Raw genomic sequence first — 18,764 nt, forward strand, 5'->3', positions numbered from 1 at the left:
CTCACTTTTGATCTCTTTCTTAGCTTTAGCTATTTCCACAAGGGTTTTCTTGACTTCAGCATTAGCTGCTTTATCAGCATGAGAAGGCTGTAGAGAACAGAAAGTTGAGAATAATGTATGGCACACACATATTAACAATACTACAAAGTATACTCTTCTTAAAAAGTGTCCAGTGTATGAATGACTGGAACTAATTTGTCAAATCTGTGCAGAGCTGAAATGAAACAGACCCTACTAATACTACATGTAGAGTTCAGACAAAGCAATGATTTCTTTGACATGAAATCGATCTTGGAAAAAATAAAATCAGAGATGAGGTTTTAAAGTGATTCCAGTTAAAATCAACTTGCCTTCCATTAACGTGCTGTGCATATCTGTACGTCACATGTGGGGAAGTTTGTATGTAATTTACCAAAGTTTAGGTGTTTACCTCAGGTACTCCAGTCTTCCCTCTTCATAAACATCACTGCCGTTGTATAATTGAAAATTCCTGAGTATTGCATAAAACAATAATCAGGGAAAAAAATAAACAAAATATAATTACTTACCTTGCATCCATTTTCTTTCTGAAAGGAATCTTCAAACTGCTTCACTTTTTTCTTCAAGACTAAAACATCAAAAGAAATTAAGCAGAACTGATCAATAAAGACTTTTCACTGATAAAAACAATTATGCAAGAAAACATAAACCAGCCATTACATTTCACGCATTAATACTTCTTGTGTATGTATAAGAGTAGTAATATAAAATGTCCCTTCATACAGAATTTTCTTAGACTAAGTTAAAGGTCTGGGAGGCTTGTTATTGTAGGTTATAATAAAAATAAGTCGACTATGTTCTATGGACAGGTACTGTACACTGTAATTGCATTAAAAGTCATAAAATATTACTTTTGGTTCTGAAACTACAATCTGACAAGTAGGATATCACTCTGCTTTACCAAGAAAATCTCACACCACACCAGAAGGTCAACAGAGCTCTCCGGATCAGGCTACACTTAGGTACGGACATAATTCTATGTCCAAGTAGGCCTACATGTATGTAAATCTTTAAAACAGTTTGCCCCATTGTGAAGCGAACATGGTATATACTGGCTGGTCTTACACTGTATCCTGCGATGTATCTGCTTAGTTGCTGCTGCTACATCTTCTTCTGCAGGACCACCACTGGAAAAAAACAAGGCACAAACATCACAGTCACACATGGCTGATCACTTTGTCTTAAAAGTTCCAACTTGCTAAATGAGGAAGTGTGAAGACAATGGACCATTTAAGCATTACTAACTTCTCCATTAGTAGCATGACAAGCACCTCCATACATTTGTTTGTCAGTCAGTCTTATGTTTGTTCTGTAAAATTTTGACAACTGGATATGAACCATTCACTTAATAAGAGGCCTGAGTGCAAGATGACATCAACTTCTCGCAGGAGGTCGCTGCCATTGTAAAATTAAACTTTTTTTCTCTTCAACGTAAGGAAGGAATGAATGTGTTGACAGTCAAATGTCCTTACCTGTGTCAGTCAGTCTTATGTTTGTTCTGTAAAATTTTGACAACTGGATATGAACCATTCACTTAATAAGAGGCCTGGGTGCAAGATGACATCAACTTCTCGCAGGAGGTCGCTGCCATTGTGAGATTAAGCTTTTTTTCTCTTCAACATAATCAAGGAATGAATGTGTTGACAGTCAAATGTCCTTACCTGTGTCAGTCAGTCTTATGTTTGTCCTGTAAAATTTTGACAACTGGATATGAACCATTCACTTAATAAGAGGCCTGGGTGCAAGATGACATCAACTTCTCGCAGGAGGTCGTTGCCATTGTGAAATTAAGCTTTTTTTCTCTTCAACGTAATCAAGGAATGAATGTGTTGACAGTCAAATGTCCTTACCTGTGTTTCAGGTAGTGGCCTTGCTCCACAGGTGGGGAAGGGGGGATATCTGGGTTCCAGGGTATACTACAACACACACAGCGACATATTAATACACACATCCACAAGTCTATGATATCTGAAGGACATTGTGTGTAGGTACATTTTATAATAATCTGCAATCACCTGGGTATGTACTTACTAGTTTTAGTGAATTTCATATGTAATACATATGTAACACAGTTAAAACACAACTTATAAATTCTCTTGTCTGTAACTGGATACTACTCAAATTACCATACTCCCACCTCTAAATCCATCAATACAATATTAATAATTAGGGTTCCACATTGATACAGATCAGCCAACACCAGACAGACACAATACAGAACTTTTGAGTTGTGATGTTTTGACGGTGTGGTAATGTCTCTTTGTTCCCATGACGTTTCCACTTTATGGCACGGTGGGCAAATCAATGGATCTTATAAAGAAGCAAGTATACACAATGACATTATCTGTAATCGATGCACTTTATTATATGTACCTGAGATATTGATTTTCAGTGATTTGCAAGGTATAAGTCAGGAAAATAAAGTCATGAGGATAATTTTCATTATTTTAAATCTTAGTCAATGTTAAAATACAATGATTTGCGCCACTAGGATGTAAAGTAATGGCATGACATCACAAAGGGATGTTACCATGATGTTATAACATCACAATTCTCAAAATTCCCATATTTACTTGGGACAGTCACAGCTGCAGCAATGGCTGTCCTTGGACTGGTGGTTTTGTATAGTTCAGTGTTTTAGCATTGACACAATGGTTTTATCAACAGATAAAAGGACTCTAGGAAAACTAGCTGTAAAGTCTCATTTCATGCCCTGAATATTGCTAAACAAATCTGAGTTTGTAGTACAAGTATATATCACCCACAATTAAGTCTTAATCCCCAACCAATTACTTTTTTGTCCACTAACAACAAAAAACTGGCTTGTATTTGAAGAATGTCTAGCTTACTTAGAGTGAGCACAGTGTTCTACACTACTGGACATGAGAAAACTGTCATTTATTCAATTGAAATATGATACCGAGACAGAGATTGGACGGACTGGCTAATTCCGAGGCTTCACAAAAGCATACTTTTATGAGTCTATGCATTGAATAAGCTGACCACATATACATACAAAAAGACTGAGCAATCACAGCAGCCATATCACTACATGTACATGTATAAACTCACTACAAGGGGTTGGAACTTTATTACGAGCTTTAGACTAAGTCTTTTATACAGCTGACATCTACAGATAACTACTCAGAACTCCCCTACGTCAGACGCACTATTTTATGTGCACCCATACTAGCTACTACCAAGGCCACGATATACTGGCACAATATATACATGACTGTGTACCAAGATATGTGACTTACACTGCATACATGTGCATCTAGGATCACTAACCGTATGTATGGTACATAATTGTGTTGAGGAAAACTTCATACAATAAATGATTGCCAGTTCTTGTGATGATTCACTCACTTATCACACTTACAAATAAGCAGTTCCTTTGAGTTCCATTAATATCACATGTACGTGACACCAAAATAGCTTTTCACTACAAAAGCACAAATCCTAAAAAAAATATTTCAAAGTGTCTTGCTTTAAAACTTTCTTCAAGTGACATAAATAAAAAAAATGACAAACAATATGTTCTTTGTGACAAGCCTCTCCTTTTTGTCCTTCTCTTCCTTGATTCAGTTTAAATTAGGCAAATGTTATTTGTTACCCAATCATTCCTACAAAAAATTCTTAAAACGTGATCTAAGGCAATTACTCGATTTAAAACCTTACGTTCTGCTGACAAATTGAGGCTGAAAAACGGTTGCAAACTGCCTGTGGCCCTGCATTAACCACAGCTAAACAATGACAGCTGACCTACACAGTACACAGCCTTGGGTATAAACTGTGTAGCAAGGCTCTTTCATCTAACACTTCAAACACCTGTCTGCATACATACCCACACTGTAATGATGCCTACAATGTTCACAAACTTTCCCATACCTTTAATCAAGCTTTTATGCCTTGCACAGAAATCCCCAGCAATAACAGGTGAAAGTTTCAAGAAACACAATAAGATCGATTTCATTATAAGGTTGTGAATCGTATCATGTACACCAACATTTTCTCACCAGTGTTAATTTCATGCGTCATCAAAACTGAAAATTGGAAGTATGTTAACCTGCATAAACCAATGACTGGAACATACACAAAACCAGTAAACCCACATTACAATGTGCTAATATGTTAAGTTAAAAACTAATATTTAATGAATGAGACAAAATGAGAACAAATACCACAGAAACAAAACAGAACTCTGAGATGTCAGGTAGAGAAAAAGAGCCAAGGCCTCTTTAAGTTGTTTCACTACCTAAGTTAGATAATTAATGCAGAACAGGATGTTTTCATGAACTAAGGAACTAAGACAGGCCAGTCTATGAGTTATCCCCCCTTTCTTCACTTCTATACCCACCGACCCTGCAGACAACATGCTTTAGCTAACCCCATGCCTTAAAATTCATTCATCAATGCTCGTTTATGAGAGCCTCAACCACATATGGCATATCTGTAAGAATTCAGGTAATAATGGATAGTATTAGGGGCAAAAATTCCCAAAGCATGTCACCAGTATGATCTCCAAATTGGATTCCGCTGGAAAAGTTTATAGATCAACTAACCAACAGCTTTCCTACTAAGAATCTGACATGCTTTTAATACTTTTAAAACAGTAGTTGGATTTACAGCAAAGGTTCATGAAAACATAAAACAACGTTGTGAAAAATGAACAAACTGGTAATGACAGGAAATCATCAGAGATCACACTTTGAAGGTGTTGAAGCTGACATATCCTCCCACAGAGCCCAATAATACATTGTCAATACTCAATTCCCAACAAAACTTAATAATAATAATAATAGCATGAATGCAGCAAAGCTTGGTAGAGCAAAGCAAAGCTCATGTCACCTGAATGTGAGGCTGGTTTTGAAAGCACTGGGGGACAGTGGAGCCTCCTGCTGGCTATCAGGGCTGACAATAAAACAACGCAGACAACATATCTCTTAACATCAAGCAAGAAAGTAGACAAAAACACCTGAAGTCTTCAGGCCTGGTTATAGTGCTATTATGGTATACACTGAGTTATGTGATGTGAGGTGCACTCTGTCAATGTCAAACTCACTGTGAAAACTAATACTCACTGGGTTATGTGATGTGAGGTGCACTCTGTCAATGTCAAACTCACTGTGAAAACTAATACTCACTGGGTTATCAATTCACCACCACATCAGAATGGCTAGTTAGGTGATGATTGTGGATGTGGAGGTGAAAAATTTGTCACCTTTCTTCCATTTGTTTAATGGTAATCAACTGCTTGCCATAAACATTTACATGTACAGAACATACGCATTAATTACAGTTCTAGATCATCAATAACATCAACATGCCATCCAAACCAGTGACTTGGATGGGATTTATGCTTAGTTCCATCTTGCATGACAGCAGTTCAGGTAATGTACTCAATTGTGTGTTTGTTGTACTTGAAGCTAGTGTGGCACTTGTAAACTCCTTACTTCTAAAGCATTATACCTCATTTTAAACAGATGTACTATCCACTCCAGAACAGAGTGCCGAGTTTATATTTTTTATTTATTTTATATGGTTTATATTTTTGTAGTTTGAAATTTACAAAGCACCGTTCCTTCGACTTCCTGACAGAGCTGTTTGAGCTATGCCACATGAATGACTTCCTACAGAAAACTGAAGAAGCAAAACTATAGGATTTAAAGGGTTTCTGTGTTGCTGTCCTGCATATGTACTATGAAGATGAGCAATTTGCAGTGCCAAATGATTCTGGAAATTTGTGATCAAACTCAGGCAGGAAAGCTGTATTGTACAAACGCAGGTAAGAAAGCAATGATGTGAGCAAAGCTTTAAGTTTTACTCAGGTAGATCTATTGTATGCATGACTGGGTGGATACCAAATGGTTTTAAGCTCAAATACATGTGTAGGAGAGTGGCCATTGAGAGAGTGCTTAGTCTTCCTCCATCTACAGTGGCAGGGTTCAAGGTCATCTCAGCCAGTAAATAAACCATTTCTTTCATTGAAAGACTTCTTAAACTCATTAAAAAGCAAGCTTCAGATTATTTCAAAGCAAAGCAAACAAGTCAAAAAGTTTTAAACAAGTGTTTGAGAATTTGCATTAGGAGAGTCATACACTGAGACTTCCAATGAACCTAACCATACAAGAGCTGAAGTAGCAGCTATAACACGAGCTCAGTTCTCCTTAATGGCTCTGAGCCTCTTTATTAGATTATTTCTCAGTGAAGGTTGTGTTCAGGCAAAAGATCAGTCACGCAGATGTAACAGAAACGAAATTTCATAAGAAAGGATAGAAAAACGATCTTTAAGAAAAACAATTAAAACAATGGTAAAGGGCACATCATATCATCCAAAAATCAATCAAAAACAAAACAGAATACATTCATCATGTCAGTCACTCTTGAAACATCACTTGACAGAAAAAATCCATGAACTTTGTTAATTCAGGTATTAAATTAGCCAAGCTTTCACACTATAATCCCGCAATGCAAATGAGTCAAATATGAAAACTTCAATCTGACCATTCATAAGCCTTCAAACTTGCACCCAACCAGAGTCGCTGTAGCCCATCACCTCTCATACTGCAGCAGCCAACATAAAAGATTATACATATATCATGTTCTACATACTCTCTCTTTTTCTTGAACTTGATGCCAGTCCTCGGAGAGAGCACAACACCAGTCATAGCAAAGCGATCCCCAGACGATTGGACTTCCTCGTCGGAACTGTCGTCTAATGGAATCACTGTCGTCTGCGGGTATCCATCTGCCCGACCTTTCTCTGCTGGGACGGGATCTGAAATACATGTGGATGCATAACAATTTTATTATCGCATTAAAAAAGTCATAAAATATCACTTTGAAGTTTAGAGCTTTGTAAATGTTGATTGCAAATTAAATTTTTTTAATGCATTTGCTATAATGAAATACAAATCCTTTTCATTTTTTCATTTACAATGTAAGTGAAGAGATACATGTATGAATCTGGTTAATTTTTAATGCTCCTGAGCTATGATGCTGATGTCTGACAATCCTCTATAATCTATCAGGCAGCAGCAGCACCTACGCACAGCATTCGTTAACACTACAGTGGAGGCAGCCAACAATGAACAACTCAGGTCTTACCCCTATCAAGTAAATGACCCTACCCACACACTAGTAAAAGTATTAAGAGCAAGTATTTCCACATTGTGAGAAATTGGTAAATGAATTTTCTCTTTATCTTTTTGGTAAATGGTTTATTTGGGTTAGAATGAGAAGATGTGATATTCGACATCAGTTTAATACAAGTTTACACCCTTGAACTGCTCAAATAGATTAGAAACGCCCTATGCTGTCTCTTCACCACTGTCGCCTTATTAGTTGATTGAAACTGGTGACAACAGTGCACTACGATACAAAGGATAGGTCTGTTGTCTTGGATTAGCCACAAAACTGATTAACAGACTGTAATGTGTGATAATACACTATTTTTCCAGTAGACCAGTCCTATAAGTTTCTACTTTAGACTGTAGTGTACTGTATTTTAAAGAGGATTTGAGACATTCCTGGTACAAAACAATTCTTTCTTACCTTTGCCATCAACCTGTTCATGAAGCTTTGTGAAGTCGAGGGGAGGCACTGTGGGTTTCTTCATGCTGTCCGGAGATATGGAGGGGGACCTGCTGTTGTTGTTGTTGTGACTACCGTTTCGCTCCTGGCGCTGGGACTGACCTGGCTCAAGCCTGTGTCTGTGATGCTGATGATCTGAGTGTCCGTTGTGATGATGATGAGGATCGTGATGATGTGGATGACTACTGTTGTGATGTTGATGATGATTTCGACCTATCTTTTCTTGTTCCATTGTCTCTGCAGTGTCTCCCAACAGGTCATTGATATCCGCATCTAATTCATCTAGGTTTAAACTTTTACGCACTTTGCGAGAAGGTGAGCGACGGTTTTTTGGACCTGGAATTCGCTTAAACTGAAATATTAAATGAAAAAAAAGGCATAATATCATACTTCTCATTACACACATGTTAACTTTACATGAAACAAGAAACTAGAAAGTAGATTTGTCATGCTTATTCCTCAAATAGAGAACTAACTGCACAAGGTTTACAAAGGTAAAAAATGGATAAATTTACTGTTTTCACGAAAGGCAGACTTTTTGAACATTATCTATATATTTTCACAGAATTTTTCCTGAGAGTAATTTTTCATCTATCAAGATAACTTAAACCACATACTTCTTTGTAGTTGTTATCATACCATTTTCAAACATAAATAAAACCCCCACTTACCGATTCTAAGGTGTGTGGAAAATGGTCAGTTTCATCCTGTTCCAATTTCTCCGGCAGCACATCAGACTTGATGTTTCTCACATCCTCTGAGGGAAAACTGTTATTACAGAGAACGAACATTCCGCAACTTAAGTACAATGTACTTTTTACAGTATGCTAGTATTTGCTGGACTTGCAATGACAGATTTGCTTTATTAACAGATAACTGCTGAACGTCATAATGGAGAGAAACTGGGGTATGCCAATAACACCCAAACAAAAGCCACGAAGTCTTGTCTACACAGTTTTCAAACAAACAACCACACTGGTGAGGCTAATTCCATTTTCACATGAACAGTAAACCATTGTGCATATTTACACAACTAATACACGTGGCCCAGTTGATGTGTGACACAGTGTGGCCTTAAGCAACAACCAATCAATCCATAATTCAACTTGTGACAATGGATGGACAGCTTCGAACTTCTAAGTATAGGTATATCCACATATGAATGACCTTAATTGAACACTTAAGTGTGCACACATGTATGGATAAAAACTGTTTGACATTTACAAGTGTGGATGTCCTTATAAATATGAAGTCTGTGCAGGATAAAGCTAGGGTTGATGCTGTAATGATTATAAAAATAATATTTATACCATACTTGAAACAACTATACAAAGAAACAGGTATTTTAGTTCATTTTTTGGGGAGTTTAATGCCTTGCTCAAGCATTCTTCACGACAACTATGTTCGTCATACATGTGGATGGAGGCAGCCGATGAGAGGAAATTATTACTGCTCACTGGGAATACACACACACGTGCAATAATTCATCTAGTATCTCACCTCTTATTAGGAAGGGAAGAACTGGAGGGATTGGAGAACAGCAGATGAAGGCTAGAGTTGGTGGATACCCCATCAGACAGATTTGTTACTATGTAATCCTTGCTGCTGTCTTTGGACTCAGAGTGGCCGGCACCCTGCAGACGATACCAAAACACAGACAATAAAATGAGTGGGGTTCTTCAGATATTCATGATTTTTTCTAGCAAATGATGGTGGTGTAGAAATACTGGATGTGAAATGAAACCAAATTAATCAAGGCTACAACATGAAATGTCATCAAAACAGAAAATCTTTACATGCAACTTTTGAATGTATGAGGTGGGTGTATTAGCTTTAACATAAAAATACCCTCACTAGACTTTAATTTTTCAGCCAACATCATCTTCTCAAATTACATTCATGCTAATCTCCACCCCCAAAAAAACTTTAAAAGTCTGGATGTTGAAAACTAGGAGTAACATTACATCATCCACCCACCTTGGTCCATACTTTTTAAGAGCTTTTGCTTTAAACATATACATGTCAAGCACAGGAAGCTTAACAAAAAAAACAACAAACAGTAGAATGATAACGTTACACATTAACATTCCTCATGTGTCAACTGCATTACACAAGAGATTTTATCCGGGTTATCACACATTATCCTTCCTATTACAGCTACTATACTGCAAACAGGCGTCACAAAAACACAACTTGTGTAAATCTACACTGTAACAGATACTTGTACTTGTCTGTGTTCATGTTTCCTTTCACAACTGGTCTCCAGATCGACTTTCAACAAGTAGAGGGCCCTATTTCGTGGATGTTTTGGTGAGGATCCAATAAAATTCACTGACAAGTATATGAAAAATGGTGGATGAAAATTAGGAAATGATGATCTCACGCATACATGTACATCCCTAAGCTGTGGAATAAATATCCTATGCAGTTCAGGCACTCCATTTACCTTGCTGCCAATCAGTATTCCCTGGTTTTCAAAATATTCAAATGCGTCCGAGGTTGGTCGCTGTCTCTTTGGTCTGTTTGGTTGGGTGGTTGCATTACTGAGGGAGGTTTCTGGCAAAGCCTGGTCTCCATGCTGTTGAAACTTATGGACTCTGTCCTTGACTGGCAACGGGAGATCTTCATCGTCTGAGCTGAGAACATGTAATTGATGCTTGTTGAAATAATCATGCAGTGAATGTAGCATCCATCATGTCCATGCAATAAGAGTACAATTACATCCTGGGAGCATATGGCAAACTGCAATTCTTCATAATTACACTAATAAAGCCCTATAACAAATCACTTTATTTACCAACAGAAATACAGTTATTATTTTGTGGTGGAGCGCTACATGTAAACTTAGGCAAGTACATATGAGAGATATAACTAAACAAATGATACAAGGATCTGGGACAAGTAAAGAATAGCCTATGCACATCTTTAAATCCTTACACCGGTTAACTGCTTACAAAACTAACCTTTTATCCTTCTGCATTTCACTGTTCATCACGTTTGGCTTGTGTGCTCTAGGACTAGGGGTTGGAGCTAAAATAAGCATATAAAGAGAGAAACTAAAGCACTCATGTACCCTTGATTGTATTAATACGCATAAAACTCCAATGAAATCTTGACGCTTGTCCCATCACCAATATTACTTCTATTTCATCCACAAGATGTAGAAACAAATATTTTTAGGGTGCAAAATAACATTGTAATGACTATTATATGTGCTACAGATAAAAGTCATTTCCAGTCTGGTTAATGACTTTTCTTTCACATATATAATGGATGAGGAAGTACTTTACACTCAATGGGGTACTAATTTATCGATGGATTTGTACATGGGAAGGTTTGCCAGCAACATGTAGATGGTCATGGGTTTCCACTGGGCTCTACCTGGTTTCCTCCCACTGTAGTACTGGTCACCATCATATAAGTGAAATATTCTTGGGTATGGCGTAAAACATGAATCAAATAAATATGGATGGATTCAAAATCATTTAACTTGAACTAGAGACAAGGACTTATATGTAACATAACATCAATAATTCAGGTAAATCTGAGCTAAAAATGGTTGACAGCGCAGTCAACTTTAAACGCCACTGTATGGCAACCAGTAAAGATTTAGCACATATTCACAGTTTTTTCAATGACAAGTATAGATGTAGTATATTACATAACTGTAATTCCTTTTGAAGGCAGGGGGAACTTACAGCCATTTCATAATTTATTCTGCCTTTATTATGCTTCAAAATGTGTAATACTGACATGGCTTCAGGATATCTCCTTCAATCCACTTTTAAAGAATCATTATCAAAAGACAATGACCCCACTGAGTTACACAGTAACATAAAAGCTACATGTAGTAGGATAAAATGCATGAACTTACTTTCATTTTCCAACGAGTCTCTGGTCATTTCCTCTATGCTAGAGACAGTTGTACTGGCATCTCCATCATGGCCAAACATGTACTGTGATATGGCCTGAGTGATTGTCTGCTCCACAATTCTGCACACAGGGAAAAACAGATGTGCTTATGTACATGTACGTCCAGAAAAGCTTGTTATAATGTATGCAGAATCTTCTATGCTATTATAATCTGGTGTAACAGACAAGGACACATGTAACCATAAGAATACATGTACATGCTATTCTAACTGCCTCCAGGACATCCAGTCAGGCACATGTCAAACAGACACCCACTATACTGTACAGCTGACAAAAGTGACATGAGGATATAATTCAGTTATGTATGAAATACCCATTTTCAGAGCGAATCCACAATTCTGCATAACAAAGATGACTATAAGGGATTCACAATGACAGAGTTGTCTATAACACTGGTAACATTGAGATGGGCACATACAGTGTATAAACACAATCCTATACTGGGTACCCTTTATACATGATGAATATGAACATTACAAATCTGGTTATACATAACACAGCACAGACAGGAAATCTAAACCATTGTAAACATGACAAAGCTGCCACGAGAGGGAGACGCAACACGGGCAGAATGGACATACCCAAAATCCTGTGTAATGTGAATGAAACTCTCACGATAATAGTCAACATTCATCACAATCCTAAGTAACACGAAGGCTGAGCGCAGAACATGTAAAATCCTGCATTCCACCTCTCACAATGTTGGTGGTAATGTTCAATGTACCAGTCTAGACATACATAAATGCATGTATATACACCTGTTGGACACACTTGGGAGTCACCGCTGATCCACACATACATGTACTCCTCTATTCCCTTTACAGCACATACACATATACATGCCCGGCCCTTTACCTTGCGCAAATAAACTGATAAAATTATAAGTAAAAGACAAATTCAAGTTTTTAATGAGCCCACTCTCACAAATCTGGTTTGACTTGCTATGAACGGCTACAGGTAAACTCAGTCAACTCTCCTATTCATCTGCTGTTTACCATTTTATATTGGCTCATAACATCTGATACTGTATTTCACCTGAAGATTGGCATGTCAGAAATGAATTTCAGCAAGAACACAGGATTAAAATGATAAAGTGATACTACATCTAACTTTTTGTGCCACATGAAATATGTTCAACTTTAGGTGAAACACAGTAGTTCAATGTGACATACCAACCTTTCACCTTAGATCCTTGCGAGTTCAAATTTGATGGGGTCAGTAACAACATGTGTGTCTGACTATGAGGTATGTATCTTATAGTCCCGTTTTACTTGAGATATCCAACAAGAACTCACCAGAATGATAGACACTATTTTTTTTCAAACCTATTCAAGCAGGCTTACACCTCCTTCTGCTCAATCGCCTGCAGTAGAAAATTACGCATGTGATTTTGTACCTCTGTATGCCTGATCCCACAAAGAGTATGCCATTAAACGTGCACACCATATACATATAGAGCACAGAAATATATCTCAATGTCTGCCCCTAAACATGATTAATGACTTCATGTAAGTTTAAACTCACCTGTATAAAAACCCATAGACAAGATACTTGCTAATAACAATGAACAAGCAATAGCCTTACCTGCACAAACATACTGATATATCTCTACCAGTTTTTAACACCTGAATAACAAGTAGTACACACAACCACTAAAGGTACACTGGAGCTAAGCTATTTGCACAGGTCTTCGCTTCACTTCCTCTTTTCACTTTTCAAGGACAACAATCTGAGACATATTTATCACATTAAAAACCCAATGAGATAGTTTCAAAAAAAAAAAAAAAAATGCTTATAATAGGGGCTGAATAAGGAAATCCTGAAGGCTATTGCCAGTGGTGCACAAATATTTTTTTGTCATCAGAAGTTGACAACATGCCTAATGTTACAGTAGGCAAAACTCATTGGTATGCCAGTCAGGTACTCCTATCCCTTCTCCTCAAAAATTACACCGTTGGTAATCTTTAAATGACCACAACATACAACATACCACTGTCAAACCAAAAGTAGTCACCTTGACTGCTGGAGATGATCACCATTCACTATTAACTTACCTGTACAAATCTACAATGGGCTAGAGGAAGACGCTAAGGTTTTACATATAGCAACATGTCATGATGCAAACTAATCTTATCACAACGACAATTATCAGCTGTAAACTTCACAAAAATTACAATTTTGTCTACAAAATTTTGCCTTTGGTGAATTCCTGTGCAGAAGAGGTGAAGGATTTTACTATGCTACTTAACTGAATTATTCCTTATGGGGAAATGTAACTTACAGTCAATGGTCCATATGCATCTACATTGTAATTGCTGGTCTCTTTGCTTTTGTGTAACTGTGTGTGAAAATGTGCACATACATGTTCATGTTTTAGCTTAATTTTTAAACTATGCTGGTGAACTGAAATGACAACTCAGTATTTCAACCAGCTGAGAAACAAATAAAATTATTTGATTGTTTACAATGTCTTTACTTACACACAGCTATTATGAAAGACAAATTTTGAAGCTCCGGTGATCTTGCCAAGGGTCACTGTTCACTGCCCATAAAAAAATACACTTCACAGCGTTCATCTGATACACCTATCAGTCTGGTTTTCCAAAGCAGAAGAATTCAATCCAGTTCATGTTAAGTTCACGTGTCTTTAGCTACTAGGATAAGTATGATGATACAGGTGAGTGGGGATTTTACCAATTATATAGTGATATCAACAATACAGTAAGAGGGCAGGATAAGGTAAGACTGGGAGGAGGATAGTATGCAGCAAGAAAGGGAGGAGGATGAGATGAGGTACCACTGCGAGGATGACAAGATAGGGAAAAAGCATATGACACAGCAAGAAATAGATGTGGATGGGATAAAGTGTGATAAGGAGGATGACAAGATTAGGTAAGGGAAGAGGACAGCATGCAGCAAGAAAGGGAGGAGGATGGGATAATGTAAGACAGGGAGGATGACGGCCAGAAGATACAGGTGACCGTATATAGCGATAGCAGGTGTGGCTGGCATAAAGCACAGTGTAACATAGTATACTAACATGGACACTAGGGAAGGGAATGCTAGGCAGCGAATTTCAACACAGCTTTAATAGTGTCTGATGAAAAGTGCAAATGAGAATTTCATCTACATATAAAACTACTTTAAATTCTTATCATTGTGAACAATGCTTTACAGAACTCTTCAGAGTGACCAATGGATACTGTGTCATTATAAAGTGACATACATGTACACGCAGACCTTAGCATTTTACCAATAATAAAGATCAATGATTATGGCTTAAGACGCCTGTGTAAGATCATTTTACTTGAACAATGGCCACGTTTAAAAAGATTCAGTATAGCAAACCTATTGTCAGGGTTACATGGTGCATCATGCTTATATGGGTCACACAAGTTAACAGAGCAAGACATCTGATGAGGTTAGTGGGATGAAAGAGTAAGTTACCCCAGTACTACTGTACTGAGAATATTTTATATACAGAAAGCTCAATGGTATTGAAATGATAAATGGTAAAAGTTAAGATACATGTCGAGTATTCTGATGAACACATTTGCCAAAGACTGGCGCATTTGGCATATTTGTCTGCTGCAGGAAATATCTGGGAATAGCTTCACCAGAACAGACTTTGCAGCTTTCTAGAGAGGAGAAAAGTAAAGACTTCCCTCATGCCTGAGACCTAGAATTGGATAATACGTGCCCAGTCTTAACAGATACATAAGATCTTACAAGAAAATGAAAATAAGATTCATCATTTTCAAACCAGACTTTACTACACATACTACGCTGTGGATTTTAAGCTGTTGCGCTATTTGTTGAATTCAATTAAAAATGACCTGGATATTATGTCACAGGAGTTATGTATACTCCTCCTTCCCCTATAACAATGCTGGCAGAACAGCACACAAAAGAACCCACTTGCTATAAAGAGACAAGGTTAAACTGGAGAAGACATCACTGGAAATGTAGCAGAACTTTCCCTCCTGCAGGCAAACTGTATGATGTCTTGACAGTACTTATACATGTATTTGCAGAGCACAATAGTCCTCCTTGTTTAACACTAAACCGCATATACAAATACGCAAAAAGTCAAGGCTCTACAGGCTGCTACAGGGACAAAGCAAAAAGTAGTGTCAAACATAACTTCCCAATACCTGAGTATCACTGAGATTTTAAGGAACTTGTTTTTCGTTTTTAAGGTGACACCTCCACAGCTGGAATATAACCAGTTACCTGTGTAGTGTATTCCATTCTAACAGATCTATACTAATTCCTCAACATTTGTGTGTATAGAAGGGCAACTTTGTATGCACATTAATATGATGTTCCAGTGCTGTACCTTAGCCAAACTTTTGGCCATACAAGAGGTTTGTCAGACACAGTACATGGCAGGGCACAGTGGTTTCCCTTAGTTCAACTTTTTACCATACCACAAGAAGTGTGTCAGAATTTACATGGTAAGGCACTGTGGTTTCCCTTAGTTTAACTTTTGGCCATACCACAAAAAGTTTGTCAGACAGTACATTTTAAGGCACACTGGTTTCCCTTAGTTTAACTTTTGGCCATACAACAAGAAGTTTGTCAGACAATATATGGTAAGAAGAATGCAGAATAACAGCCCTTCTCTGCCCTCCCCTTATCCAATTTTTATTCCTCAGTGAATTAGACTGAAAAAAAGTATTAGCATGAACATGGTTAAACTCGGTGTCTTGAAGTGGTTCTTTCAACAAGTTACCAAAAATATACATACAGGTTAGTTATTTATTTATGTCTGTAAGGCACAATGGCTTCAAATACTTTTGGCCATAAAACAAGAGGTTTGTCAGACAGTACATGGTAAGGCACAATGGCTTCCCATACTTTTAGCCACACAGCAAGAGGTTTGTCAGACAGTACATGGTAAGGCACAATGGTTTCCTACTTTTGGCCATACAAGAGGTTTGTCAGACACAGTACATGACAAGGCACAGTGGTTTCCCTTAGTTCAACTTTTGGCCATACCACAAAAAGTTTGTCAGACAGTACATTTTAAGGCACACTGGTTTCCCTTAGTTTAACTTTTGGCCATACAACAAGAAGTTTGTCAGACAAAGTACATGGTATGGCACAGTATATCCATTATTTTAACTTCTGGCCATGCAACAAGAGGTTTGTCAGACAAAGTACATGGCAAGGCACATTGGTTTCCCTTAGTTTAATTCTTGGCCATACAACAATAGGTTTGTCAGATGCAGCAAATTTATATAAGCAACTTCAGGGCTTAACAAAAGGATGAATCTACCAGAGAATACATATGCACTTGCAGTTCATGAACAGGAAAAAAGAAGGCAGAATAACAGCCCTTCTATGCCCTCCCTTTATCCAATTTTGATTCCTCAGTGAATTAGACTGAAAAAGAAGTATCAGCATGAACATGGTTTAACTTGGTTTCTTGAAGTGGTTCTTTCAACAAAAGTTACCGAAAACTTACAAACAGGTTAGTTATTTATTTATGTCTTTGATGAGCCAATGGGGTGTGGGTTCGAACACTGCCTTGGACAGGGAATTTGAAGATTTCCTTGCTCTCATCCTTCATAGGGCCTTTGTGAGTAAAGGCCCTGTGTGGCTGTTTGCTTAATTTAACATTCATTATGGTGAGCATAGTGATATGTTACAGGTGTTTAAAAATGACTGCCACCAGTAAGTGAAAAATTGAAAACAACCACATAAAAGATAAGTGAAAAAAAAAAACTCACTCTGATGCCACTGCTGGCATAACTGGTGACTCCATAATGCTGTGTCCATTCTCACTACAACAAGAAAGTAAGATGTGAACAGAACAGATGCATATATCGGGTGGGCATAAAAAATGGGTCGTACTTAGACACTCAATATCTCCGAAACCCTCTTATGTCAGCTTCTAAAATTTACACACTCAAAAGCCATTATGTCCTCAGTATACAGACCAAATTTCAATTGCATCCTTTAAGACTTCTGTTCATGGGACCAAAATCAAAATAGAGTCCAAAATGCATGTTTCGGACATTTCAAAACAATGTTCTATCTTGTTTTACTTGAAAAGGTGATCAATTGGTCCTCCATCTTCTCGGTGGACGGCACGCAAAGGTTTCTTCCATATACTGATCGAGTCCCGAATCTCCTTAAGAGTAATTTTTTTCCAGCAGTCCTTGATGTGTGTCATACAGACATGATTGTGGTGAACCAAGAAAATAGCTGAAATTTACTATCATAGCCCAAAAAGGCCGGGGTCCAGGGGCCGCCTAGGCCCCGGAAGCTAGAAAAATCTGTGTGGCTGAAAATGGATTCTGGGACATTTTTGGCTATTAAAATCAAACTAGAATCCTGTAAAATATGAAGAAAACCAACACTGTTTTCTGACTTACAGATTTTCCCATCTGCTTTGTCCCCACAGAACTCTAATCTTCTGGACAGAGAGAAGAATGCATTTTTGTACCAAAGCCAAAAGTTAATACATGTAACAGATTTTTTCTGGTTCAGACAGTGTTAGTAGTGTACAGGTCATTTTCAGCATTTTCAGTCAAATGTTTAGATTGGCATGTTATGGCACAGAATACAACTGTGCTAGCGCCTTCCATCCGCAACCCCCATAATGCACATCTTTGTGGCACAACTCGCAGAAAGCCAAACCGGCAGATGTTATCTTCCTCATGAATTTTCCCACGTATTCCCCTTCGACCTTCCGTTCAAGCCAATCCCACCTCCAGATGTTTTTCAACCCCTTGTCCACTGTACGCGCATCAAAATCTTTATCTGATCGATCCACGATACTCCGAGACGTTGCCGCCATTTTTGACCGGGCTGGCTCTGCTTCTGCCTTCGAATAATGGTATCTTGTTCCCGATTGGTTGAAACAGTTCGGCTTAATGAAACACACGATCTGATTGGACAATAGACTCCATTCAGATAACATTATAACCTCCGGCAATGCCAGATTTCAGTAGCCATGCATCGGCAAATTGACAGAATCTTCGACTTTATTTTGAGGAAATAAATCGGAACTTTACAAAATGTTACTACACAGAAAAAAAAACGGAAAACAGGTAAATTAATCGAAACTGAACAAAGAAAAAGCGGAATTCCGCTAAAAAGCGGAAAAAGATCATGTCTGGTCATACAGGTGCAGCGCGCGCTCTACTCATGACAGCTGACAGGTGATGCAATGTGGGTCACCAGAA

The 18,764-nt window shown here is 37.8% G+C and overlaps 1 protein-coding gene across 4 annotated transcripts in view; it reads right to left on the reverse strand.

Moving 5' to 3' along the window:
- The window catches only part of LOC135467354 (protein FAM13A-like), a 58,116-nt gene that overhangs the window by 4,813 nt on the left and 34,539 nt on the right, over nt 1–18,764 (reverse strand). For 3 of the 4 annotated variants that reach the window (XM_064745143.1, XM_064745128.1, XM_064745136.1), the window contains exons 10-22: nt 17,304–17,357; nt 11,510–11,628; nt 10,599–10,665; nt 10,082–10,271; nt 9,136–9,269; nt 8,307–8,403; nt 7,597–7,987; nt 6,655–6,820; nt 4,891–4,953; nt 1,890–1,955; nt 1,105–1,166; nt 549–607; nt 6–87 (exon numbers count right to left, since the gene is read on the reverse strand). In XM_064745143.1, the coding sequence (XP_064601213.1) occupies nt 6–87; nt 549–607; nt 1,105–1,166; nt 1,890–1,955; nt 4,891–4,953; nt 6,655–6,820; nt 7,597–7,987; nt 8,307–8,403; nt 9,136–9,269; nt 10,082–10,271; nt 10,599–10,665; nt 11,510–11,628; nt 17,304–17,357 (1,550 nt within the window). The remainder of the gene's footprint in view (nt 1–5; nt 88–548; nt 608–1,104; nt 1,167–1,889; nt 1,956–4,890; nt 4,954–6,654; nt 6,821–7,596; nt 7,988–8,306; nt 8,404–9,135; nt 9,270–10,081; nt 10,272–10,598; nt 10,666–11,509; nt 11,629–17,303; nt 17,358–18,764) is intronic. The other variant, XM_064745151.1, reaches the window with a different exon arrangement.

This window comes from Liolophura sinensis, chromosome 1 (assembly GCF_032854445.1).
Source record: "Liolophura sinensis isolate JHLJ2023 chromosome 1, CUHK_Ljap_v2, whole genome shotgun sequence".
Classification (NCBI taxonomy): Eukaryota; Metazoa; Mollusca; class Polyplacophora; order Chitonida; family Chitonidae; genus Liolophura; species Liolophura sinensis.